The sequence below is a fragment of the Bubalus bubalis genome, chromosome 8 (assembly GCF_019923935.1).
Source record: "Bubalus bubalis isolate 160015118507 breed Murrah chromosome 8, NDDB_SH_1, whole genome shotgun sequence".
Lineage (NCBI taxonomy): Eukaryota > Metazoa > Chordata > Mammalia > Artiodactyla > Bovidae > Bubalus > Bubalus bubalis.
In genome coordinates, this window is record NC_059164.1 from 7,056,667 (window position 1) to 7,077,834 (window position 21,168).

Genomic DNA, 21,168 nt, shown 5'->3' on the forward strand with positions numbered 1-21,168 from the left:
GAGGGGTCAGCCAACACGCTTGTCCACTGGGGCACTCAGGGGATGTGGTAGCATTTGGGGCCCCAGGGATCTCTCCTCTTGCAGGGGAGTCACCGTGTCAGGGTCCTGCAAATTCCTGGGCTCCAGTGGAGGAAGAACCCGTCTAAAAACTGAACCAGCCCTGGGATGTCACCTGAGAGCCTGGTGGGTCCCTGCTTTGTGCTTCTCCCCCAGAACCTGCCTGAGTCACCTTTCCAGGTCCTCTGGGTCCCCCTCACCTGGGACCCTCCACTTGACATGTCACCCTCTGGGCCCATGGCTGTGCCTCAACCCGAGAGACCAGTGAGTCTCCTGAAATCCTTTGAAAGGTGCTGCTGTCATGAACATGCAGAGAATTCTTAGCTTAAGGTTTCTCTGTCTCTCTCTTTGTCCCTCATCTATTCATCTATCCATCCCTGTATCTGTTTTTCCAGTAAGGATATAACTGTTCCCTAATTAGATGCTTTGAAAGGTCTGAATTGCTGATACAACTGTCATCTATGTAAAAACCATTTCATAAACTTTGGCTTAGATAAAAGCAGAATGCTCTGTTTAAATATATATATACACACACATATATAAGTGTATATGTGTGCATGTGTGTGTACTCAGTCGTGTCTGACTCTTTACAACTCCATGGACTGTAGCCCTCCAGGCTCCTCTGTCCATGGAATTTTCCAGGGAAGAATACTGAAGTAGGTTGTCATTTCCTGTTCCAGTGGATCTTCTTGATTCAGGGATTGAACCCATGTCTCCTGCACTGGCAGGTGGCTTCTTTACCAGCGAGTCATAAGTTAATTTTTTCCCTACTATTATCAAGCATCTCTCACATACCTAGCCTAGATCTAGAGTCAAATGATGATCTTATGCATTCTTGCTACCTGGCAGATACACTTTGGGGACTGCTAGCAAGGATCCTGATCAGTGTGTACAAAGGAGAAATTTGTAAAATGACTTTTCTGCTTTTGTTACTTTGATGCTGTGAGAAAAATAATAAAGAGACAGAAGTTAGACAAAACATTTCCAAACTACTGAGACCAGGAGAGGGAGAAATATGGCAGCCGTAGAGCTTCACGAGTTCCAGGACAGCTCCGGAGCACAGTGGGTGGTATGTTTGTGCCCCAGAGGAGCATCAGAGATGGAATGATGGGCTCTAAGACAGATGGGACCAAGCTGTCCCTGTCACTGCCCCCCGACCGTGAGCAGGTACCAGGCGTCCTGCTCAGGCTGCTTAGCTCCGTGCCCCTGGAAGCAGCAGCGTAATTGGTTGGAAAGAGAGAAAACCATGAAGCCGGCAGCAGGTTCAAAGCTGCCCCGGGGGGTTTCTCCTTCAGAAAACAAGCCGTAATTCTTCAACCACGCGTCCCATCACATACCCGAAAAGCACCAGCAGCAGGGCCGTGGCTGCCAGGTTCTCCCGGAAAGTGAAGGCGGTTAGCTGGAAGGCCATGATCACAGAGACACACAGGCAGACGGAGACCAAGTAAAAGAGCTGAGAAATGAAGAGGAGAGAGCCTGTTAGCACAAGGGTTTGTCTATCACCATCTCCTGACCCCTGCCTGCCAAGACAGGAGACACAAGAGATGCGGGTTTCATCCCTGGGTTGGGAAGACACCCTGGAGGAGGGCATTGCAACCCACTTCAGTATTCTTGGGCTTCCCTGGTGGCTTAGACAGGAAAGAATCTGCCTGCAATGCAGGAGACCTGGGTTAGACCTCTGGGTTGGGAAGGTCTCCTGGAGGAGGGCATGGCAACCCACTCCAGTATTCGTGCCTGGAGGATCTTCATGGACAGCAGAGCCTAGAGCGCTACAGTCCACGGGGTCACTCGCAAAGAGTCAGGCATGACTGAGCAACCGAGCATGCACGCCTGACCACAAGCTCTCAGTTTGGCTCCCACTTAGCCTGTGTCCTGTCTAGCCCAGCACATGGTTGCAGCAGTGGACTCAGGCCTGGAAAGTCACAGTTTGGGACTGAAACATGTCCCCTTCGAGATTCATGTAAAATGAGGTCGTGAGGATGGACTCTGACTCCACCGGGCGGGGGTCCTTACAGAGAAAGGAAATGAGGACACAGGCTCCCAGAGAGAGGACGTGGGGAGGAGACGGCTGTCCACCAGCCCTGGACGGAGGCCTCGGGAGTATCACCAGCCCTGCCCACGCCGGGATCTGGGACTCCAGCCCCCAGAGAGGCCACGAGATAAACGTCTAACGTCTACACCACCCACACCCACCTCCCATGGGAAAGGGCAGGAACCCAGCCCCTGCCAGGACACACAGCTTCTTCCTACACTAAGAACCAAGGCTAGAAACCCCTCCTGCAGGGAGCAGCCCCCAAGCACTGACAACCCGTGGAAAACCCCCCAGCAGCAGTGCCCCTCCTGAAGCGTCAGACCACAGCTCTGATCTCGTCACCCTCTGTCCAGTGGCCCTCTCCCACGCCTCTGACAAACCAAGTCTCAAGACGATTGCATCTTGTGTATTTATTTGTATTTATCTACTTGCTTTCTGCTTCCACCCATAAGAACACAAGTTCTTTACAGGCAGAGACCCTCTCTGTTCTGTTCATGGTTTGTCCACAACACCTCAGACACACCTTAAAGAAAGTGAGAGTAAAGAAAGTGAAGTGGCTGAGTCATGTCCGACTCTTTGCCACCCCTTGGACTATACCCTACCAGGCTCCTCTGTCCATGGAATTTTCCAGGCAAGACTACTGGAGTGGGTTGCCATTGCCTTCTTCAGGGGATCTTCCCAACCTAGGGATCGAACCCAGGTCTCCCGCATTGCAGGCAGACGCTTTACCATCTGAGCCACACCTTGGCCCAGAGCAAAACCTCAAAACCCTCCATTAAATGAGTGACTGACTAGGTGGGGAATGACTGGATGGAGGTGGGAAACCGAGAAGAAAGCAGTGCTCCCTAACTTATGCCTCCAGAGTAAAGAGGAGCCACGGTTAGTGGGAGAGAGAGGAGGACAGTTGACTCATGACTTCAGGAATGGGGAGGCTCTGGGTCTCTCCTGCCTGCTCTTATGCTCTCCGGGCACGTCCTGCCCCTTCTCCTCCTCGGAAGCAAGGGTCACTCTGCATCGTTAAATAGCAGGCACGGCAATGGGCAGCCAGGGAGGTCCCTGAACCAGGACTGGGCAACTGGCACTGACCCGCCCGCTCTGTGCCCTCTGGACACACAACCATGGAGCAGTCACTCCCAGTTCCATGCTTCTGTGTCGTGGTCCCACAGGGTCAGCCTTCAGGACGCGGCCTGGCCTCAAGCGGGCATCCAAGGAGGGCACTGTTTAAACAGCAGGGATGGATGAGATCACCCACTCCTCGCCCACGTTAGAGTGCGAGCCTCTCAGCACGCCCCGCGGTGTGAGGACACATGCCCCGTGCAGGGCTTTGCTGTGCTCACCTGCCCCGCTGGTGTTCTCCTTAACGGCCGTCTCCCCTAAAATCAGCTTTCAGTCCCCTTTGGTCTGCCCTGCTCCTGAGTCAGCCTGCTTTGAACAGTTTTCTTTCTCTCGCTTCTTTCACTCTCTGTCCACACACGGCATCCTGCAGGAAGGCATCCCTGGCTACCTTGATTTGGGTGAATCGCCTTCTCTTTGGGGTTCTCACACCTTAATTTCCATTTCTTGTGCTGATTGCAATGCTGGGTTTTAACCGTCTTCCTGCTAGTTCATCTCTTATACAGTTCTGTGCATTTCGTCTGGGTGGGAATTACATCGTTTGTCCCCAAAGCTGCACAGATCCCAGCTTATATCCATCTTCCCCTCCTCGGAAGCAACACGACTGGGAAGTGCAGAGAGGAGGCTTAACGTCAAATGTGCTCCCAGGAACTGGCCAGCAAGGTGCAGCCACACACATACACACACACACACACACATGCACACACACCTCCCGGGGGTGCAGGGACACAGAGGGACAGCGCCAGAGTCCTACCATGTCAAACAGGAAGTGTGTGAGCCAGTAGGTCCTGTAGCCCAGGCCGCTCACGTGCTGCAGCCGCTTGGCCCCGGTCACCCTGTCCCGCACCACGGAGCTGCCGATGGACGCAGAGAGGATGGAGAAGCCAAGCACGATGCACAGGGCGACACCACACTGGCGGATGCTCTCCAGGCTGCGGCAGGAGCAGAACGGGCATCAGCGGCTGACAGGGACCCGGGGCTGCTCCTGCTGCTACAGTCAGTGAACTGTTAGTTATCAGTTGAACGGTTACAGGGATGGGGAGGACTGACTCTTTGCAACCCTGTGGACTGTAGCCTGCCAGGCTCCTTTGTCCATGGGATTCTCCAGGCAAGAATACTGGAGTGGGTTGCCACTCCCTTCTCCAGCAGATCTTTCCAACCCAGGGATAGAACTCACGTCTTCTGCACTGTGGGCAAAGTCTTTACCACCTGAGCACCAGGGCAGCCCGAAGGGAGGACAGGGTGGGGAAAAATTATTATGGGATGATATGAAATCATATGTGTGAAACTTCTGAAAACTGTAAAGCATGACAGAATTTAAAGACTCTTTCACTTACTTTCTTTAAAAAGTGAAAAAAAAAAGATCTTTCATCCTTTCTCTACTGACTTATAAGAAGGTCCTACAATCTCAATAAAACTAGCTGTTGCCAGATGTGTTGTAAATATTTTTGTTTCTCTCTTCACTTTTTAAAGTTTATTTTTTGACAGACTTACTTTCCACTTTTGAATATATATATATATATAATTTATATAATATATTCTTTAACTTTATAGGCTTTGCATTGGGCTTAGAAAATTTTAGTTCATGAAAATTACAAAAATATTCAGACATTTTCTTTCATTATCTTAAAGTTTTACTTTTAAGTGTTTGTTTCATATGGATTTTATTTTACTGTAAGAAAGTGAGGTAAAAATTAAAAATGCAGATTCATTCATTTACTTTTCGAATAGCCAGTGAGCTCTGCCTACACTGTGAATATATATATCTCTCTCCTCAAAGGAAAAAAAATAAATAAATAAACCGGACCAGCCGGCATATTGGCTAAGGGTGTGGATTCTCTTACTAAATCCCCTTGATGACCTTTCCAGGCCTGGGTTACAGCTCCCAGCATCCAGAGGACACAGAGGAGAGTGAAGGTTTCCCGCAGGTGCCCGTCTGCCCACTCAGAGCCTTGACATGACACTGAGTCTGCGCTCAGGTAAAACGGATGGCCCCTACTGCCTGGCCTGCATGCTGAGCTGTGCCCTCTGCCCACTTGGGGCTACCTCACTGGACAGCAGCTCCCATGGGGACAGGGAGGCGATCAGCCCACCTCGCAATCTAAGCTCTCAAAGCACTGAAGCTCTGCATAGATGGTGGTGCTTGGCAATGACACACACTGTGCTTTCTGGGCCATTTTTAACTGGAGCATCACTAACACCTCTGGTCCATCACCGCCTCCTCCTCGGGGATGGTCACAGCCCAGCTGAATGGCTCAGCTCAAACCGTCCATCACATCTTACTGTATAACCAAAATTGACAGACCCACGCCTAGAATCCGGGGCAGGCGTCAGGTAAAGAGAGGACCCCAAGAGTCCACGTGCAAACGTTAGGACCACCTGCCATGTTCAGGATGTGAGGGGGTTCGCCCATCAGGCAGATTGATATCCTCCCACCCCGTCTGGTCAGTCACAGGAAGTGCATAAATAATACTTTTTCTTATCACCCATTTTTCACTAAAGGTTTGCTCCCTGTGTGGCAGAGAAGGGAGACGGGGAGGAGGAGACTCTCGGGTCTGTACATAAAGGGGCTCACTAGCACCATCTCCATGTGGACAGCGAGGAAAGACTCGCGGGAAACATCAAGACGCGTCGCTATGGTGACCTCAGTAAACACAGTGCTTACAATCTTCACTTGAAGAAGATGTTGGGTCCCATGGGCTCTGGTGAACCATCCCCTCAGAACAACTTCCACCTGGAACTCAGCCGTACAACACGTGCATCCCTTTTAGACTCAGCCGATGCACATCCTCCTTCACTCATCCCTGTCCGCACGCTTTGCACTCAACGCCCAAGTCTTGCTCCACTCAGTGCATCTGCCAGCATCACTCACGGGTGAGAAGAGGGATGAGAAGCACCCCTACCAACCCCAAGATGCTCTTCCTTAGCCAGCCCTCCCTCTGTTCCTTCAACTCACATCTTGTCCTCGTTCAGTAAGGCCCCTCCATACGGGTGGCTGTAGAGCGTGATTCCTATGAAAGACAAGTTGAAAATGAGTGAGAGAGCCCTGCCTGCGGTCCAGGGACAGCCCCCCTGCTCGCCACCCGAGGCACCATGCCCAGTGCTGCCTGCCCACCTGGCCAGGGCCAGTCCCTCCACCTGGAGAATGGCGAGTCGCAGCCAGCAGGTCAACCAGCGTGCACTGGAACTTCTGCAGCCACTGCTCCCAGAAACCACCCACAGGTACTGAACACATCTGCACTACATGCTAGCCTCAGTGCTAACATGTCACAGCGACAGACTGTCCGTCACTGTGGCCTGGGTAATGTGTTACCCGTGGTTTACTGTGGGGAGCCAGGCTCAGGAAGACCAAACAACAATACACCAAGGGGATTCCTTCATGGAAACCACTGAAATACTCAAAACTTCTCCTCCAAATCAAGCCAAGTCTAGACAGAAAACGGAAACACTCCACTGGCCCAGCTTTGCTTTGGGGATTGTTTTGTTTTTTGCTTTGTTAGCTTTTTGAGGCTTTTAATTGCTGTAACCACAGTAGCTAATATGGAGAACTTGCCATCAACTTGTCGATTAAAAGGACTTCATCATCTGTACCATCTTTATAGACTCCATATATATACGTTAATATGCAATATTTGTCTCTTTCTGACTTCACTCTCCTTGATAGGCTCTAGGTTCGTGTATTAGTTCAATTCAATTCAGTCGCTGAGTCTCAGTCGTGTCTGACTCTTTGCGACCCCATGGACTGCAGCACACCAGGCTTCCCTGTCTTTCAGCAACTCCCAGAGCTTGCTCAAACTCATATCCATCGAGTCAGTGATGCCATCCAACCATCTCATCCTCTGTCATCCCCTTCTCCTCCTGCCTTCAATCATTCCCAGCATCAGGGTCTTTTCAAATGAGTCAGTTCTTTGCATCAGGTGGCCAAAGTATTGGAGTTTCAGCTTCAGCATCAGTCCTTCCAATGAATATTCAGGACTGATCTCCTTTAGGATGGATGTACTGGCTGGATCTCCTTGCAGTCCAAGGGACTCTCAAGAGTCTTCTCCAACACCACAGTTCAAAAGTATCAATAGGTTCGTGTGTACCTAGGGCTGATGCATGGAGATGTATGGCAGAAACCATAATAATATTGTAAAGTAATTACCCTCCAATTAAAAATAAAATTATTTTTTAAAAAACAGGATTTCATCATGAAGGCTTTTGAGACATCCATGTGTGCTCCCCACCCCAGCAAACTCCATCAGTGTTGTATCCAGAAGAACTCCAGGGCAGCAGGCATCTTGTCTTACTGTCAACGATAAAGACCAACCCCTTTTCCTGTTCTGACTGGTCATCTCAGAGGTGCAGAGCTGAGGCGCAGCTGCACATGGAGCTCATCACTGCATCCTTGCCCCATCTCACCCAGCTCCCCTACACGTCTCCTCCTCTGGTGGCTCTAGCCAGTGATCTGTATTTTGCACTCTCTTATGACAGCATGCCAAATATTTATGGAAACACATGGGGCAGAAGTAAACATAATTAAAGAGCTTGGTGCCAGAAGAGACGACAGAAGCCAGGGTCCCACCAGCCCCGCCACCAGGCATCCTGATCCCTGTCCACCCCCGTGCCTCCTTCCCACTCCAGGCTTCTCTCCTCCCACCCTGGGCTCAGCCACACACCAAAGCAACAGCTTCACAGCAGAGAGAACAGTGGGAGCTACTGGTCCAGCTTTCCAGAACCATTTCTGGACTCTAAATTAATGTTGTCTGGGTGCTCTCCCACAGACTCTCAGCCTGTGTACCAAACGCCCGGAGTGGGTTTCCCAGCCCCTAGACCTGATGTATATACACATCTGCCATGAGCCAACTCTGCTGCTCTCGACCACTTGCCTATCGGGACCACTGATGCCCCCTTTTCTGTCTTTCTTTGCCGGAACAAGGCTCTTCCCCCTCCTTAGGTATCCTCCAGCTCTGGCTCCTGCAGGTGCTGAGTCACCTGACAAGAGGCCCAGCATCTACCAGCCCTGTTGAGAGGTGGCCCAGCAGCTAAGGGACTGAGGACTGTGCTCAAAACATGCAGATCCAGCCAAAATCTGGCAAGCGTCCCACCAGGCATTGGCAATGCCATGCGACACTCAGGGCTACATGGATGAATAGCACATTCTAGACGAGAAAACATCTAGAAAAATGCAGCTCGCTGATGAGCAGCTTGGAAAATATTTTATTTTAGTGACACGGGAGAACACTGGACTTGTCTAACCTGAAAATAACCCCTGGAGCAAGAGGGAGCCTGAAAATGCCTTCAGGTGGCTAGAGGATTGTCATGAGCACAGAAGATGGACTCGGTCTACAATGTTCTAGAAGTTAGTCCAAGGAGGTAGATTCAGAAGAGATAAAAAAGCATGTGACTAGAGGGTTGAAACTGTGGGTCAGCCTGACTTCTGAGGCAGGAGGTTGTGTCTTCAGCATCTTGTGTTTGGTTGGTTTTTCTGAATTGCAGTCTTTGTAACAGAATAACACTGTGATTGTAGGGCCAGGGCTTCCCTGAGTTCTGTGAGCTTCTAGTGAATTCTCTAACATGATGGAGTGGCTGTAGCCAGCCACTCAGAGGCTGCAGAGTTGAGAGGAGGCTTGAGAGGAGGGAGGAAACTGAGGTGGAGGAGGCTCCAGTGGCCTCTCTAAGAGAAAGTCATGTCTGACTCTTTTGTGACCCCATGGATTGTAGCCTGCCAGGCTCCTCTGTCCATAGAATTTTCCAGGCAAGAACACTGGAGTGGGTTGCCATTCCCTTCTCCAGAATATCTCCCTGATCCAGGGATCGAACCTGGGTCTCCTGCATTGTAGACAGATTCTTTACCATCTGAGCCACCTAAGGCCAAACACAATCAGTAGGCGAGTGACAGCCACAATCCTGACTACCTGGAGCCCAGCTCATCCACTGTCTGCATTTACAGCCTGTGATGCCCTTGCTGTAGGAACCATGGAACTGCAACAGCAAGCCCTGTTACTGGGTTTTGTTTCCGTCACATCACATGTACTCAGAGCTGCGCTTAGGCAACAACTCGGAGCTGATTATGAGGGAAAGGCCCAGGCTCCTCGAGAAGGACCATGGTTCCAGCACTGCACAGGATGAAAGGAAACCACTCACATGTCTCTTCCAAAGGCTTTCAGAAACAATGTTTCGAAAAGTACATTTTGAATACACTTGCCTGATTTTTCTTTGATTATTCTTGCCATTTATAGTCCAGCTTTTCTAAGAATTGGCCCATGGCAATGTACAAATGTATAAAATTAGTTTTTAGTCTTTTCATTAGACCACGTCTTCTATGGTTTCCAGAGTCTGTATATCTGTCATTTGTAAAAATGCACATCTGTGCTTTTGTCCAATATTCATTACAATAGCAAAGTACTTAACTTGTCTCCAATTCAAGCAGTCACTTTTGGGTTCATTTCTTCTGTAAAACTTATCTTTGCAAGTACTAATGCCCAGATGTCTGTAAACATCTACACCTAAGGAAAAGACTGGATTTGGCATCAACTCATAGGCAAAAGTTTTTGTTCTTTTAATTAATTCACTATGAGAGATGGAAGAGTTTATTTAATCTGACAGAGTAGTAAGAGAAATGTATGAACTTTTCTGACTAGAAGGCATTTTGATGGCTTTCTCTCTGTCTCTTCTTTCTCTTAATCTCTTCTGGAAAAAAAGATTTTGTTATCAATAGTAAGATTAATTATTATGCTTATTGAGTAGTAGATGCCAATCATAAAAAGATTTTAGATAAAGAATAGGGGAGATAGTAAAATTAAACCATAATCCAACCCCAAACCAACCAGAATTAAATACTATTTGCATTTTGATATTAATTATTTCAAAATGTCCAAGGTTTTGTCCATACACACATTATTATTAAATTATATTTCATTTTAGGTATCTTCTATTTCATGGATCATTCATGACCTTCAATTAATTTTTTGCTGCTGCTGCTGCTGCTTCTGCTGCTGCTGCTGCTAAGTAGCTTCAGTCGTGTCCGACTCTGGGCGACCCCATAGACGGCAGCCCACCAGGTTCCCCCGTCCCTGGGATTCTCCAAAAACAATTTTTTGCTACATGCATGCAAACATGTGCATAATCTATGTGCTTCACTAGAATCGATGTTCACCAAATTATTTTATTCACTCTATGGATTCAATATTTTTGTGATATTACTCCTGATGAATGCCTTACATGGCTGTCTTTGGGCATTCGTTTTCCCTAGGAATATTGATGATATGTTTCTGAGCTACATCCCACAGAAGGGTATTTCTGTGGTCTCTTTACTTTACAAGCAACACTTTCACAATGTATGGAGTTTGGTGAAAGTGTTAACAGTTCACTCGTGTCCAACTCTTTGCGACCCCGTGGACTGTAGCCCGCCAGGCTCCTCTGTCCATGGGATTCTCCAGGCAAGAAGACTGAAGTGGGTGGCCATTCCCTTCTCCAGGGGATCTTCCCAACTGAGGGATTGAACCCAGGTCTCCTGCATTGCAAGTGGATTCTTTACCACTGAGCAGGAGTTTGGGTGCTTGGCTTTTTCCCACCATGTTCTATAGGCAGTGTTACAGGACCTGCTGCCTTGGAGACTGTGGTCAGACTCAGAAATCAAATTGTGGCTCCTCCACTCCCTTGTGAGACCACAAACCCTTGGCCATCACACAACAGAACTCAGAGAACACTCTGACAGGCAGGAACAGGATCTGAGGACACAGGGAAGGACACTGCGTGTCCCCTGCTTTACTCACTGCCCCCACACATCCAGACAATCGCTAATTCCAAATGGATACAGCCAACAGGGAAAGACATTCTGTCCGTGCTGGCTCCAAGAAGCCAGCAAGTCAGAAAAGTGTGGCCCAGTGAAAGAAAACCCTCCTGGCAATATCTACTCCACCCGCCATTCCAGCCAAAAGTCTCTAGGAAAACTGCCTTACAGCAGGTCCCAACTGGAAGTGGATCCCCTCCTACCTGTAGAGACAGCTGGCACCATGGATCCCCTGCCAGCGTTCAAAAGTGAGCTGAGCCTTTTCCCACTGGCCAGTGAGACTGACTGAGGGAGGCGGGGCACGGTGAGGCAGCAGGAAGCCCAGCCCCCATCCACCTGGGGCACCAGACAACGTGGCCATGTGGGGCAGGGCTGCCAGTGCCCCGCTTCACCACCACGCTCAGTCCCACCCTACAGCCCTTCAGGGGCCACGCCTCCATCCCACCGGCACCACTGAGACTAAGGGGGCTGTGAGGTGGGGCACTTGGAGTGCCAAGGGTCCTCTGGGAGATGAACTTAAACCCTCACTTGGGAGCAATGAGACAGTGCATGTTGGTGCCTTATTCACCAGGCTCAGTATATCTGAGCCCACCCTCTGAAACAAGGCAGATCTGTTGCAGGGCCCAGGGGTAGGTTCAACATACATTATCTACCTCGTTCTCAGCCTAGATTTCAACAAGGACTGCCTGCTTAAAAACAAAACAAAACCACTTCATTGGATTCATAATCTAATAATTTGGCATGCAAAATGTCTAGGATTCAATTTAGAATATCCTTCATAACAAGAACCAGAATAATCACAACTTGAAAGAGAAAAGACAATGAACAGACACCAACACTGAGATGAGTCAGGATGTGAGAATTATCTGACAACACAGATCATAAAGGTGTTTCAACGTGTAATTGTGAATTCTCTTTAAATGTAAAAATATTTTAGTGTATCAGTAAAAAAAATATATATAGCAGTGATAAAAATAATCATGTGGGAATTCTAAAACTGAAAGTAACAGGAATTTTTAAAAATGTACGAGATATACTCAACAGTTGGGTGGAAATAGAATGATAGAATCAGTGAGTTAGAGGATGAACAACAGAACTTACCCAAGCTAAAACAAAGAAAATAAATCCCAGAAACTAAGGAACCTATGGAAAAATAACACAAGACCTGACATTCTTATTATCATCGTCCAAGAAGAAAAGAGAGGGACTGAAAAAGCACTTGAAGACATAATGGCTGAAAACTTTGCTACACTGGCAGAAGATGTAAACCTACAAAGTCCAGAGCTAATCCTAAATTAAACTTCAGTGAATCCCAAACAGGAAAACACAAATAAATCCATGCCACAATGTATTATAATTAAATTTCCAAAAATTAAAGATAATTTTATAAGGTCTTAAAATCAGCCAGAGAAAGGGATGGTTAACACAAACTCAAAATACAGTGGATTCCTCATTTGGAACCATGGTATCCAAAAGAAATTGGCATATTTTTCAAGTGCAAAGTTTTCTTTTCTAATTGACAGCCATGAGTTATATATTCAAAGAAAATATATTTCAAGAATGAAGGAGAAATTAAAACATTCTCAGTGGATAGAAAAGAGAATTTGCCATTAGTAAACCTCTCTGCTTATCTGAGGTGACCGATATTTCTCCCAGAAATCTTGATTCCAGCTTGTGCTTCATCCAGCCTGGCATTTCACATGATGTACTCTGCATATAAGTTAAATAAGCAGAATGACAATACACATCCTTGACATACTCCATTCCCAGTTTGGAACCAGTCTGTTATTCCATGTATCAATAATCTCTGATACACAGATGACACCACCATTATGGCAGAAAGCAGACAAGAACTAATGAGCTTCTTGATGAAAGTGAAAAAGGAGAGTGAAAAAGTTGGCTTAAATCTCAACATTCAGAAAACAAAGATCATGGCATCCAGTCCCATCACTTTATGGCAAACAGATGGGGAAACAATGGAAACAGTGGCAGACCCCCCCTTTTTTTTTTTTGGCTCCAAAATCACTGCAGATGGTGACTGCAGCCATGAAATTAAAAGATGCTTGCTCCTTAGAAGAAAAGCTATGACCAACCTAGATAGCATATTAAAAAGCAGAGACATTGCTTTGCCAACAAAAGTCCATCTAGTCAAGGCTATGGTTTTTCCAGTAGTCGTGTATGGATGTGAGAGTTGGACTAGAAACAAAGCTGAGCACCGAAGAATTGATGTTTCTGAACTGTGGTGTTGGAGAAGACTCTTGAGAGTCCCTTGAGAGACTGCAAGGAGATCCAAGCAGTCCATCCTAAAGGAAATCAGTCCTGAATATTCATTGGAAGGGCTGATGCTGAAGCTGAAATTCCAATATTTTGGCCACCTGATGTCAAGAACTGACTCATTAGAAAAGACCCTGATGCTGGGAAAGATTGAAGGTGAGAAGAGAAGGGGACGACAGAGGATGAGATGGTTGGATGACATCACCGACTCGATCGACATTAGTTTGAGCAAGCTCTGGGAGTTGGTGAAGGACAGGGAAGCCTGGCGTGCTGTAGTCCATGGGGTCACAATGAGCTGAACACAATTAAACGACTGAACTGAACTGAACTGAAACCTACACTCTAAAATAGCAAAAGCCAGTCTTCTAAACAGAAGGGAAATCATAGCAGAAGAAGACTTAGAACTTCCAAAAGGAAAGAACAACATCAGTTCAGTTCAGTTCAGTTCAGTTGCTCAGTCATGTCCAACTCTTTGCAATCCCATGTATTGCAGCACGCCAGGTCTCCCTGTCTATCACCAACTCCCGGAGTTCACTCAAACTCATGTCCATCAAGTCGGTGATGCCATCCAGCCATCTCATCCTCTGGCGTCCCCTTCTCCTCCTGCCCCCAATCCCTCCCAGCATCAGAGTCTTTTCCAACGGGTCAACTCTTCGCATGAGGTGGCCAAAGTATTGGAGTTTCAGCTTTAGCATCATTCCTTCCAAAGAAATCCCAGGGCTGATCTCCTTCAGAATGGACTGGTTGGATCTCCTTGCAGACCAAGGGACTCTCAAGACTCTTCTCCAACACCACAGTTCAAAAGCATCAACTCTTCGGCGCTCAGCCTACTTCACAGTCCAACTCTCACATCCACACATGACCACAGGAAAAACCATAGCCTTGACTAGACGGACCTTTGTTGGCAAAGTAATGTCTCTGCTTTTTAATATGCTATCTAGGTTGGTCATAACTTTCCTTCCAAGGAGTAAGCGTCTTTTAATTTCATGGCTGCAGTCACCATCTGTAGTGATTTTGGAGTCCCAAAAAATAGAGTCTGACACTGTTTCCCCATCTATTTCCCATGAAGTGACAGAACAACATCAGGATGTGTTAAAAATGGAGATAAACATAGCAGACTGGCCTTTGTCACATGAGTTTCTCAAGTCACAGTTTGTGACATAAGCAATAGTTTGAACAGGATATAAGACGGCGCTCAGTTATAAGTAAATACTTAAGACTGTTATAATTTACGAATGGAGAGACCTAAGGGGCCTAAGTTCAAGGCATGTTTCTACACAGCAAAGTGGCAAATGCTGAAACCAGTTAGTCACCCGTGTACACTGTAACACCGAGAATCACTAGGAAAACTAGATCAGGGGAGATACTCAAAATATGACAGCTAAACCAGACAGAATCCCAAAAACTGTTCCATACTTCACAGGAAGGAATGAAAAAGAAAACAGAAGAAAGAAAACAAATAATAAAGGGTCAGAATCAAAATGTAAATCCATTCAATATAAATGGTCTCAATATGCCAATTCAATGGCAGAGACTGGTAAGAGTAGATTAAAAAATAAGATCCAACTATACTCTGTCTACACAAAATTCACTTCAGATATAATGAAATAGGCTAGAAATAAAAGGACAAAAAAGATATATTGTGCAAATATTAATTTTAAAAAGCAGGAAAATTTGTATTAATATCAATTAAAGTAGATTTAACAGCAGCTAAAATTATAGCAACGATGAGGAATGCTACACAGTGACAAATGAATTAGTCCACCCAGAACACATAACTATGTAGCTTCAACCATCAGAGCTTCAAAATACATGAAGTGGAAATCGGCACAGTGGAAAGGAGAAACAGACAAATCCACAATTATATTTGGGAACTTCAGTGCACTCCACTCAGCATATGACAGAACTACCAGACAGAAAATCAGCAAGTGTATCGATGAACTCGGCCACAAAAACAGGCAGTAAAACCTAATCGATATATATAGAACACTCCACCCAACAACAGCAGAATACTCATTTTTTTCCATCCCCCATGGAAACTTCACCAAGGTAAACCACACCTGAACCATAAAACAAACCTCAGCCAACATAAAATCATTAATATGCAGAGTGTGTTCTCTAACTATGATGACCCAAACAAAAAGTCAATGACAGAAAGGTAACAGGAAAATTCCAGAAGACTAGAATTTAAATAATATACTTCTAAATAATCCCCGAGTACAAGAGCAGGTCTCAAAGGAAATTTTTGAAAGTCAGAAGCCAATCTTATTTGTATCACTTCAAAAGTAATCTGTCACAGCTTTGTAAAAGAAACTGTTCTTTAGCTTTGAACTTTAGAAAAATCATCAGTTTTTTTTTATCAATAATTTCTATCTCATAATTTCCAGTTTGGGAATATTGCTTGATTCATGGCAAACCCCTTGTTTGTCCAAAGTCATGCTGTCTTGTTCTGATGCATGTTTTCTTCTCTCATCATTCTTTGTTACTTTAATTATTATTTGTCTGTTTTCTTTCTCTACCTAATCCAAATAGCTCTCCTCATCATCATCATCAGTTTAATGACATCATCCTTTCCCTCTGTGCTCTGAGTAGACTGTACGTGGGACAGGAAGTCTTGCAATCAATACAGTGACTCTGCATCCAGTGAAAATGTATGTCACCATCCGCATCTCAGCAGTCACCTTCTGCCCCAGCCCTGCAACTTGGGCTGGCTTTCCTGCACCTTTTCCCCTCTGTTTCATGAGTTCACACATCTGCCTGGATCTGTGCGGACGTGAGCTCATCCTAAGATGCTCCCTTGATAACCCCTTCTCAGTGTGTGCGGTGTCTTCCTTCCATGAGACGTGGGGCAGGTCCCTCACCCCGTGCTGGGTTTGACAGCTGGTTTTGCCTTTTGTTCTGACTCCTCCTTGATGAGGCCAGGGGCTGGTCCTGACACCTCAGTGCCTACGGCCCTCTCAGCATAGTGAGCTCGTCACCTCCGCTCGGGTGAGACCGGATTTTCTCTCTCAAATATCTCCGAACAAATTGAAGGCCAGTGCTGACGGCCAGTTCCTGACACCCGACATCTCTTTGTGCAGAAACTCTGCTGGACCGATCTGAGCTGACCTCCTGTTCTCAGGCCTGGGCTCTCTCACCAGGACTCAGGGGTTTATTCCTAGGGGATGTGCATCTTATTCCATCAAAAGGAACATAGGGAGGAAACTCTGCTAAACATATTTTCCTTCTGATCACTCTGAGGAAAAGGCCTTGTATTTACTGTTCCATTCTAGGCTTTGAACAGTGAAATTTTTAAGGATAAAAATTCTGGGGAGAGCTATCTAACTGCTGTTTTTACTGTGAAACACTAATTTTTTTCCAAGCAGTCTCTTTTTTAAGAGTTATACATACATGGGAGAAAATTCATAACTTACTGTATGAGACAGAAAATTTTAAACATTCTGTGATTCATCTACTCAGAGAAAAAGCCACCATTAATATTTCTGAATCTGTGTGTGTGTGTGTGTTATACATAGATACCTATTGTCTCTCTACACTATTCCACTATATCAAATTCCTGCTTGGAGGTATGTATGTTGCTATAATTTTTTAAAACTATTTTAAACCATTATGCAAGCATAGCTTTAAAGATAATTCTGAAATTATATGCTCATTACTTCCTCCTGAAAAATACTAGCAACTGGAATTGTTTGGCTGCGTGGTTTCCCCCAAACCCTCTTATGTAGGAATTACTTTGATTCTTAAAACAATCCTGTGAGTAGAGAGGCTCACTCTTATCGTAACTAAAATTGTATTGTGTTAAAAAAAAAAAAAAGTAACCCAGAGAAACCATAATCTGCTTCCCTCCTGCTCATAGGCTAATCTCACCCCCACCTGCGGGCACATCATCGCTCCCATGTGCGCCCTGCCCCAGTCACCTTCCCCTCCCTGGGGTTGAGAGCACCTTTGTAAACTGTCCCCTCCAAGGGGGATTCAGAAAGTGGAGTATGGAGCGGAGGAGGTGGGGTGGGAGGAAGGGACATGCTCCTTCCGGCTCCTGACCCAGAACCATACTTCCTGCCCCCAGCACAGGTGTCCGTCGTGCCGGGCAGCGGTGTCCGAGCAACTCTGAGTTCAGAGAGGAGGCAAGGGGGGAGCCCTTGACTGTGGCTCCCACTCACCCTCTGTCTGTCTCCCTGCCGCAGTAACCGAAGTATGACTCAGCCAGGTGCCCTCAGTTCAGCCCATGTGGCCGTTTGCGTGTCTTCTTTAAAAAACATCTGTTCAGTCTTCTGCCCACTTCTTATTCAAGTTGTTTATTTATTTCGTTATTGAGTCAAAGGTGTTATATATATTGGATATTAAGTCAATGGGCTATATGGTCTGCAAATATTTTCTCCCATTCCATAAAGTGCCTTTTCATTTTATTGTTTCCTTGAATTAATCAGGTCAGACTCAGAAGAACAAATACTACATGATCCCACTTACATGAAAATTCTAAACTAGTTCAACTCCTAGAAGCAGAGAACAGAATAGTAGTTATCAAGTGCTGGAGGAAGGGGAGATGGGGGGTGTTGTCAAAGGTATAAAGTTTTAATTATACAAGCGGTAAGTCTTAGACCTCTGTGCAGAGCCTAGGGTTTAAGGCACTGTATTGTGTATTTACAAATCTGCTAAAAGGATTGATTTTATGTTTTTTAATCACAAAATAGATTGACAGATAATAGAGGGATAGATAGATAGATAATAGATTGCTGTAGTTGTTCAGTTGCTAAGTCATGTCCAACTCTTTGTGACCCCCAGGACCACAGCATGCCAGGCTTCCCTGTCCTTCACTATCATCTGGAGTTTGCTCAAACTCATGTCCACTGAGTCAATGATTCCATCCAGCCATCTCATCCTTTGTCGTCCCCTTCTCCTCCTGCCCTCAATCTTTCCCAGCATCAGGGTCTTTTCTAATGAGTCAGCTCTTCACATCAGGTGGCCAAAGTATTGGAGCTTCAGCTTCAGCATAAGTCTTTCCAATGAATATTCACAGAATTCTCCAGGCAGGAATACTGGAGTGGGTAGCCATTCCCTTCTCCAGGGGACCTTCCTGACCAGGGATTGAACCCAGGTCTCTAGCACTGCAGGCAGATTCCTTACCATCTGAGCCACCACAGAGTGACAGTACAGAGATAGAGGGAAATAGACAGATGGACAGACAGATGTGTGGGACAGAAGGCAGGCAAAGGTAACATTAGGGGCCTGACCATGATGATGGTTTCAGGGTGTATACTTACCCCAAACTCATCAAGGTGTCTATATTGTGTTTACAATTTTCCATATGTCAAACGTATCTCAATACGGTTGTTTGTTTGTTTGTTTTTAATGTAGAAAGTTGAGCAGAAATTTTTCAGATGAAGAAGAGTGAAAGAGGTGCTCTGGACAGAGGCTGAGCAGAAACCAGGCCCGAAGGGGCAGCAGGTCAGTGGGGTGATGTGCTGGCCACTGGGAGGGTAGGAGGGGAGCATGGCAGGAACGGGGCTCAGTGACAGGTCAGCAGCAGACTAGAAGGCGGCCTTTGACGTGGGAGGAAACACAGGCACTGATGCCTGAACACGGGGCCAGGACAACCTCACCGCTTTAGAAACGCTTCCCCCAGCAAAGCGTCAGCATCTTAACCATGTCTTTACTCTTGAATCACTGTCAGTGGAATCTCAACAAAAATACTTTCCAAGGGGAGCACCCAGACTGGGGCCGGGGGCATGCAGACGTGTGCGCAACGTGAAGGGGGAGTGAGGTGCCGGCGATGGGCAAGCAGGACTGAAGCTGGGTTTGGGTTTGAAGGTTTTATTATTATTTCATCCAGGAGGGTATGACAAACAGTCAGGCTTCTCAAGAACCAAGAAGAAAGAAGGGAGGGGCATGGCAGAGAGGAATGCGGAAGAAAGAGAGTCAAGAGGGGCGGTCTGGCCAGAAGTGGGGTGCCTCAGGTTGTAGGGAAGAGTCTATTTTATTTGATTACAGGAGATACAGGAAGGCGGGTGGGTGTGTGATCTGAAGGACTGATTCTGTGGGTGACGTGGGCACTTAGAGGACATGAGGCTGTGGGGTTGGGGGCAAGTGGGAGTCCAGGGACTCGCCCAAGAGGCTGACACAGGGGCAGGTGGTGCAGATCCTGAGAATATTCAGGATCCCAAGGGCAGAGAGATGGACCAATGGTGGGAGGCACAGGAAGAAGCTGTCCACTCTGGGGGAACTTGGCCTCAACTGACTTCTAACTTCCCTCGGAACCCAGAAAAACATCATCACATGACCTTGCTGTTGTTGCTGTTCAGTTGCCAAGTTGTGTCTGACTCTTTGCGACCCCATGGACTGCAGCACGCCAGGCCTCCCTGTCCCTCACTGTCTCCCGGGGTCTGACTTTACCATGTGACTATCCTATTGACATGCGAACAAAGCCTCTGAGTTGCTGCATTCTGCAACCCCCACTCCTCAGATGAACTGAGGCCGCATCCACGCCTGCCGCCTCCCTGGCTGCAGGGCTCTGCCCAGAACCCACAGCTGTCCAGGCCACTGTAGGCAGTCACCGAGCAGGACACGTGGATTCACGTGGGAGGAAGAGCCTCCCTGCAGAGTCCATGCATGAACACATCTACTCATCTAGACCGCCACCAGCCTGCCAGTCATCTAACGATGACTCCAGGTGCTGGGCGAGGCTAGTCACCTGCTTTACATTGAGTTTCACGCTTAAAATCAGGGGGGCCCTGACAAGCTGCAAATTTGCTGGGGCACAGCAGGGTGGCCAGGCTAGGTCAGGGCTCAGAAAGCTCCTCCACTGAAGGCAGGGACGTCCAGGTGTGCCAGGACCCAGGGCCTTGGAGACGAGAAGCAGGTATGTCGTATGCAGAGTGGCTCATCAGCGGTTGTTGTCAAGATACCCACTGATCAGGTTCCCGGTTCTTCTGGGCTCAGGACTCAGGCTCCGCTTACATGGCCCTGCCTGAGTCCCACGGCCCATGAGCTCTTGAGTCATCATAATGGCTAAGCTAACAGCTTGCCGTCTGTCCATCGCAGACAGACAGACAGCCAGGGGTGTGAGGAGGGGCTTCTGTGCAGAGCCCTGCTCATCAGAGTCCTTAATCAATGGTCAGCTATGACAGGTCCCCACACATTCTCCCAAGGGACTGTGCTCCCAATTCACTGCACAGACCTTCCTTCCCACAAGGACCACGTACTCACGCCACGAGGAACTGGGATGTGACACAGATAACATACTGCTCAAGAAGTTGCCAGTAGCTGATAATAAATGTCTTCTTCAAGTCAACAGAACCTTACAACAAAGGAACAGAAAGTCTACTACCAGTGGTCGCTTCTCAGCTGACCCTCTCACCAGGCAGGCCTGGGACCCCAGAAAACAGGGCGGAGAAGACACAATCCGCGGATGCCTGCGGGCTAGTCACACTGTCCCCAGGCCCAATCGCTGCTTATGTTACATGCAGCTGCACACACACACACACACACACACACACACACACACACACATATGCACACGCACACACATGCACACACACACACACACACACACACACGCATACACACATTCCCTGCTCATCCTTCCTCACAGCCAACCTCCCACAGAGTTTATCCATCTGGCCTCCTAAATTCCTGAAAAGGCCTCTCTCACCACCCTCCTTCCCTCTGATTCCATCTCCACAAGTACCCATGTCTAGCTTCACAGAAGCCACCAGCCAATGCACCGCACACCCATTTTCCTGGAGATGCTGGAATACTGGGTGATTTTTTTTCCTGCTCTTCCTGACACGCTACCTTTCTCTGGACTCTGTGCCAAGATCTCTCACCTCAGGGGCCACAGCCCCTCTGCCTCCTTCCCGCTCCCACCCTCTCTCATCCCGACTTTCCTGTCTCCACATCAGTTTGGGCTAAATGGTTTTTA

At 47.3% G+C, this 21,168-nt stretch overlaps 1 protein-coding gene across 1 annotated transcript in view; it reads right to left on the reverse strand.

Annotated features, from left to right (window-relative positions):
- LOC102406543 (ATP-binding cassette sub-family A member 13) overlaps window positions 1-21,168 on the reverse strand; it is a 206,996-nt gene that overhangs the window by 88,503 nt on the left and 97,325 nt on the right. The window contains exons 12-14 of the mRNA XM_025291966.3: window positions 6,159-6,213; window positions 3,957-4,134; window positions 1,395-1,510 (exon numbers count right to left, since the gene is read on the reverse strand). Coding sequence (XP_025147751.3) covers window positions 1,395-1,510; window positions 3,957-4,134; window positions 6,159-6,213 — 349 coding nt within the window. The remainder of the gene's footprint in view (window positions 1-1,394; window positions 1,511-3,956; window positions 4,135-6,158; window positions 6,214-21,168) is intronic.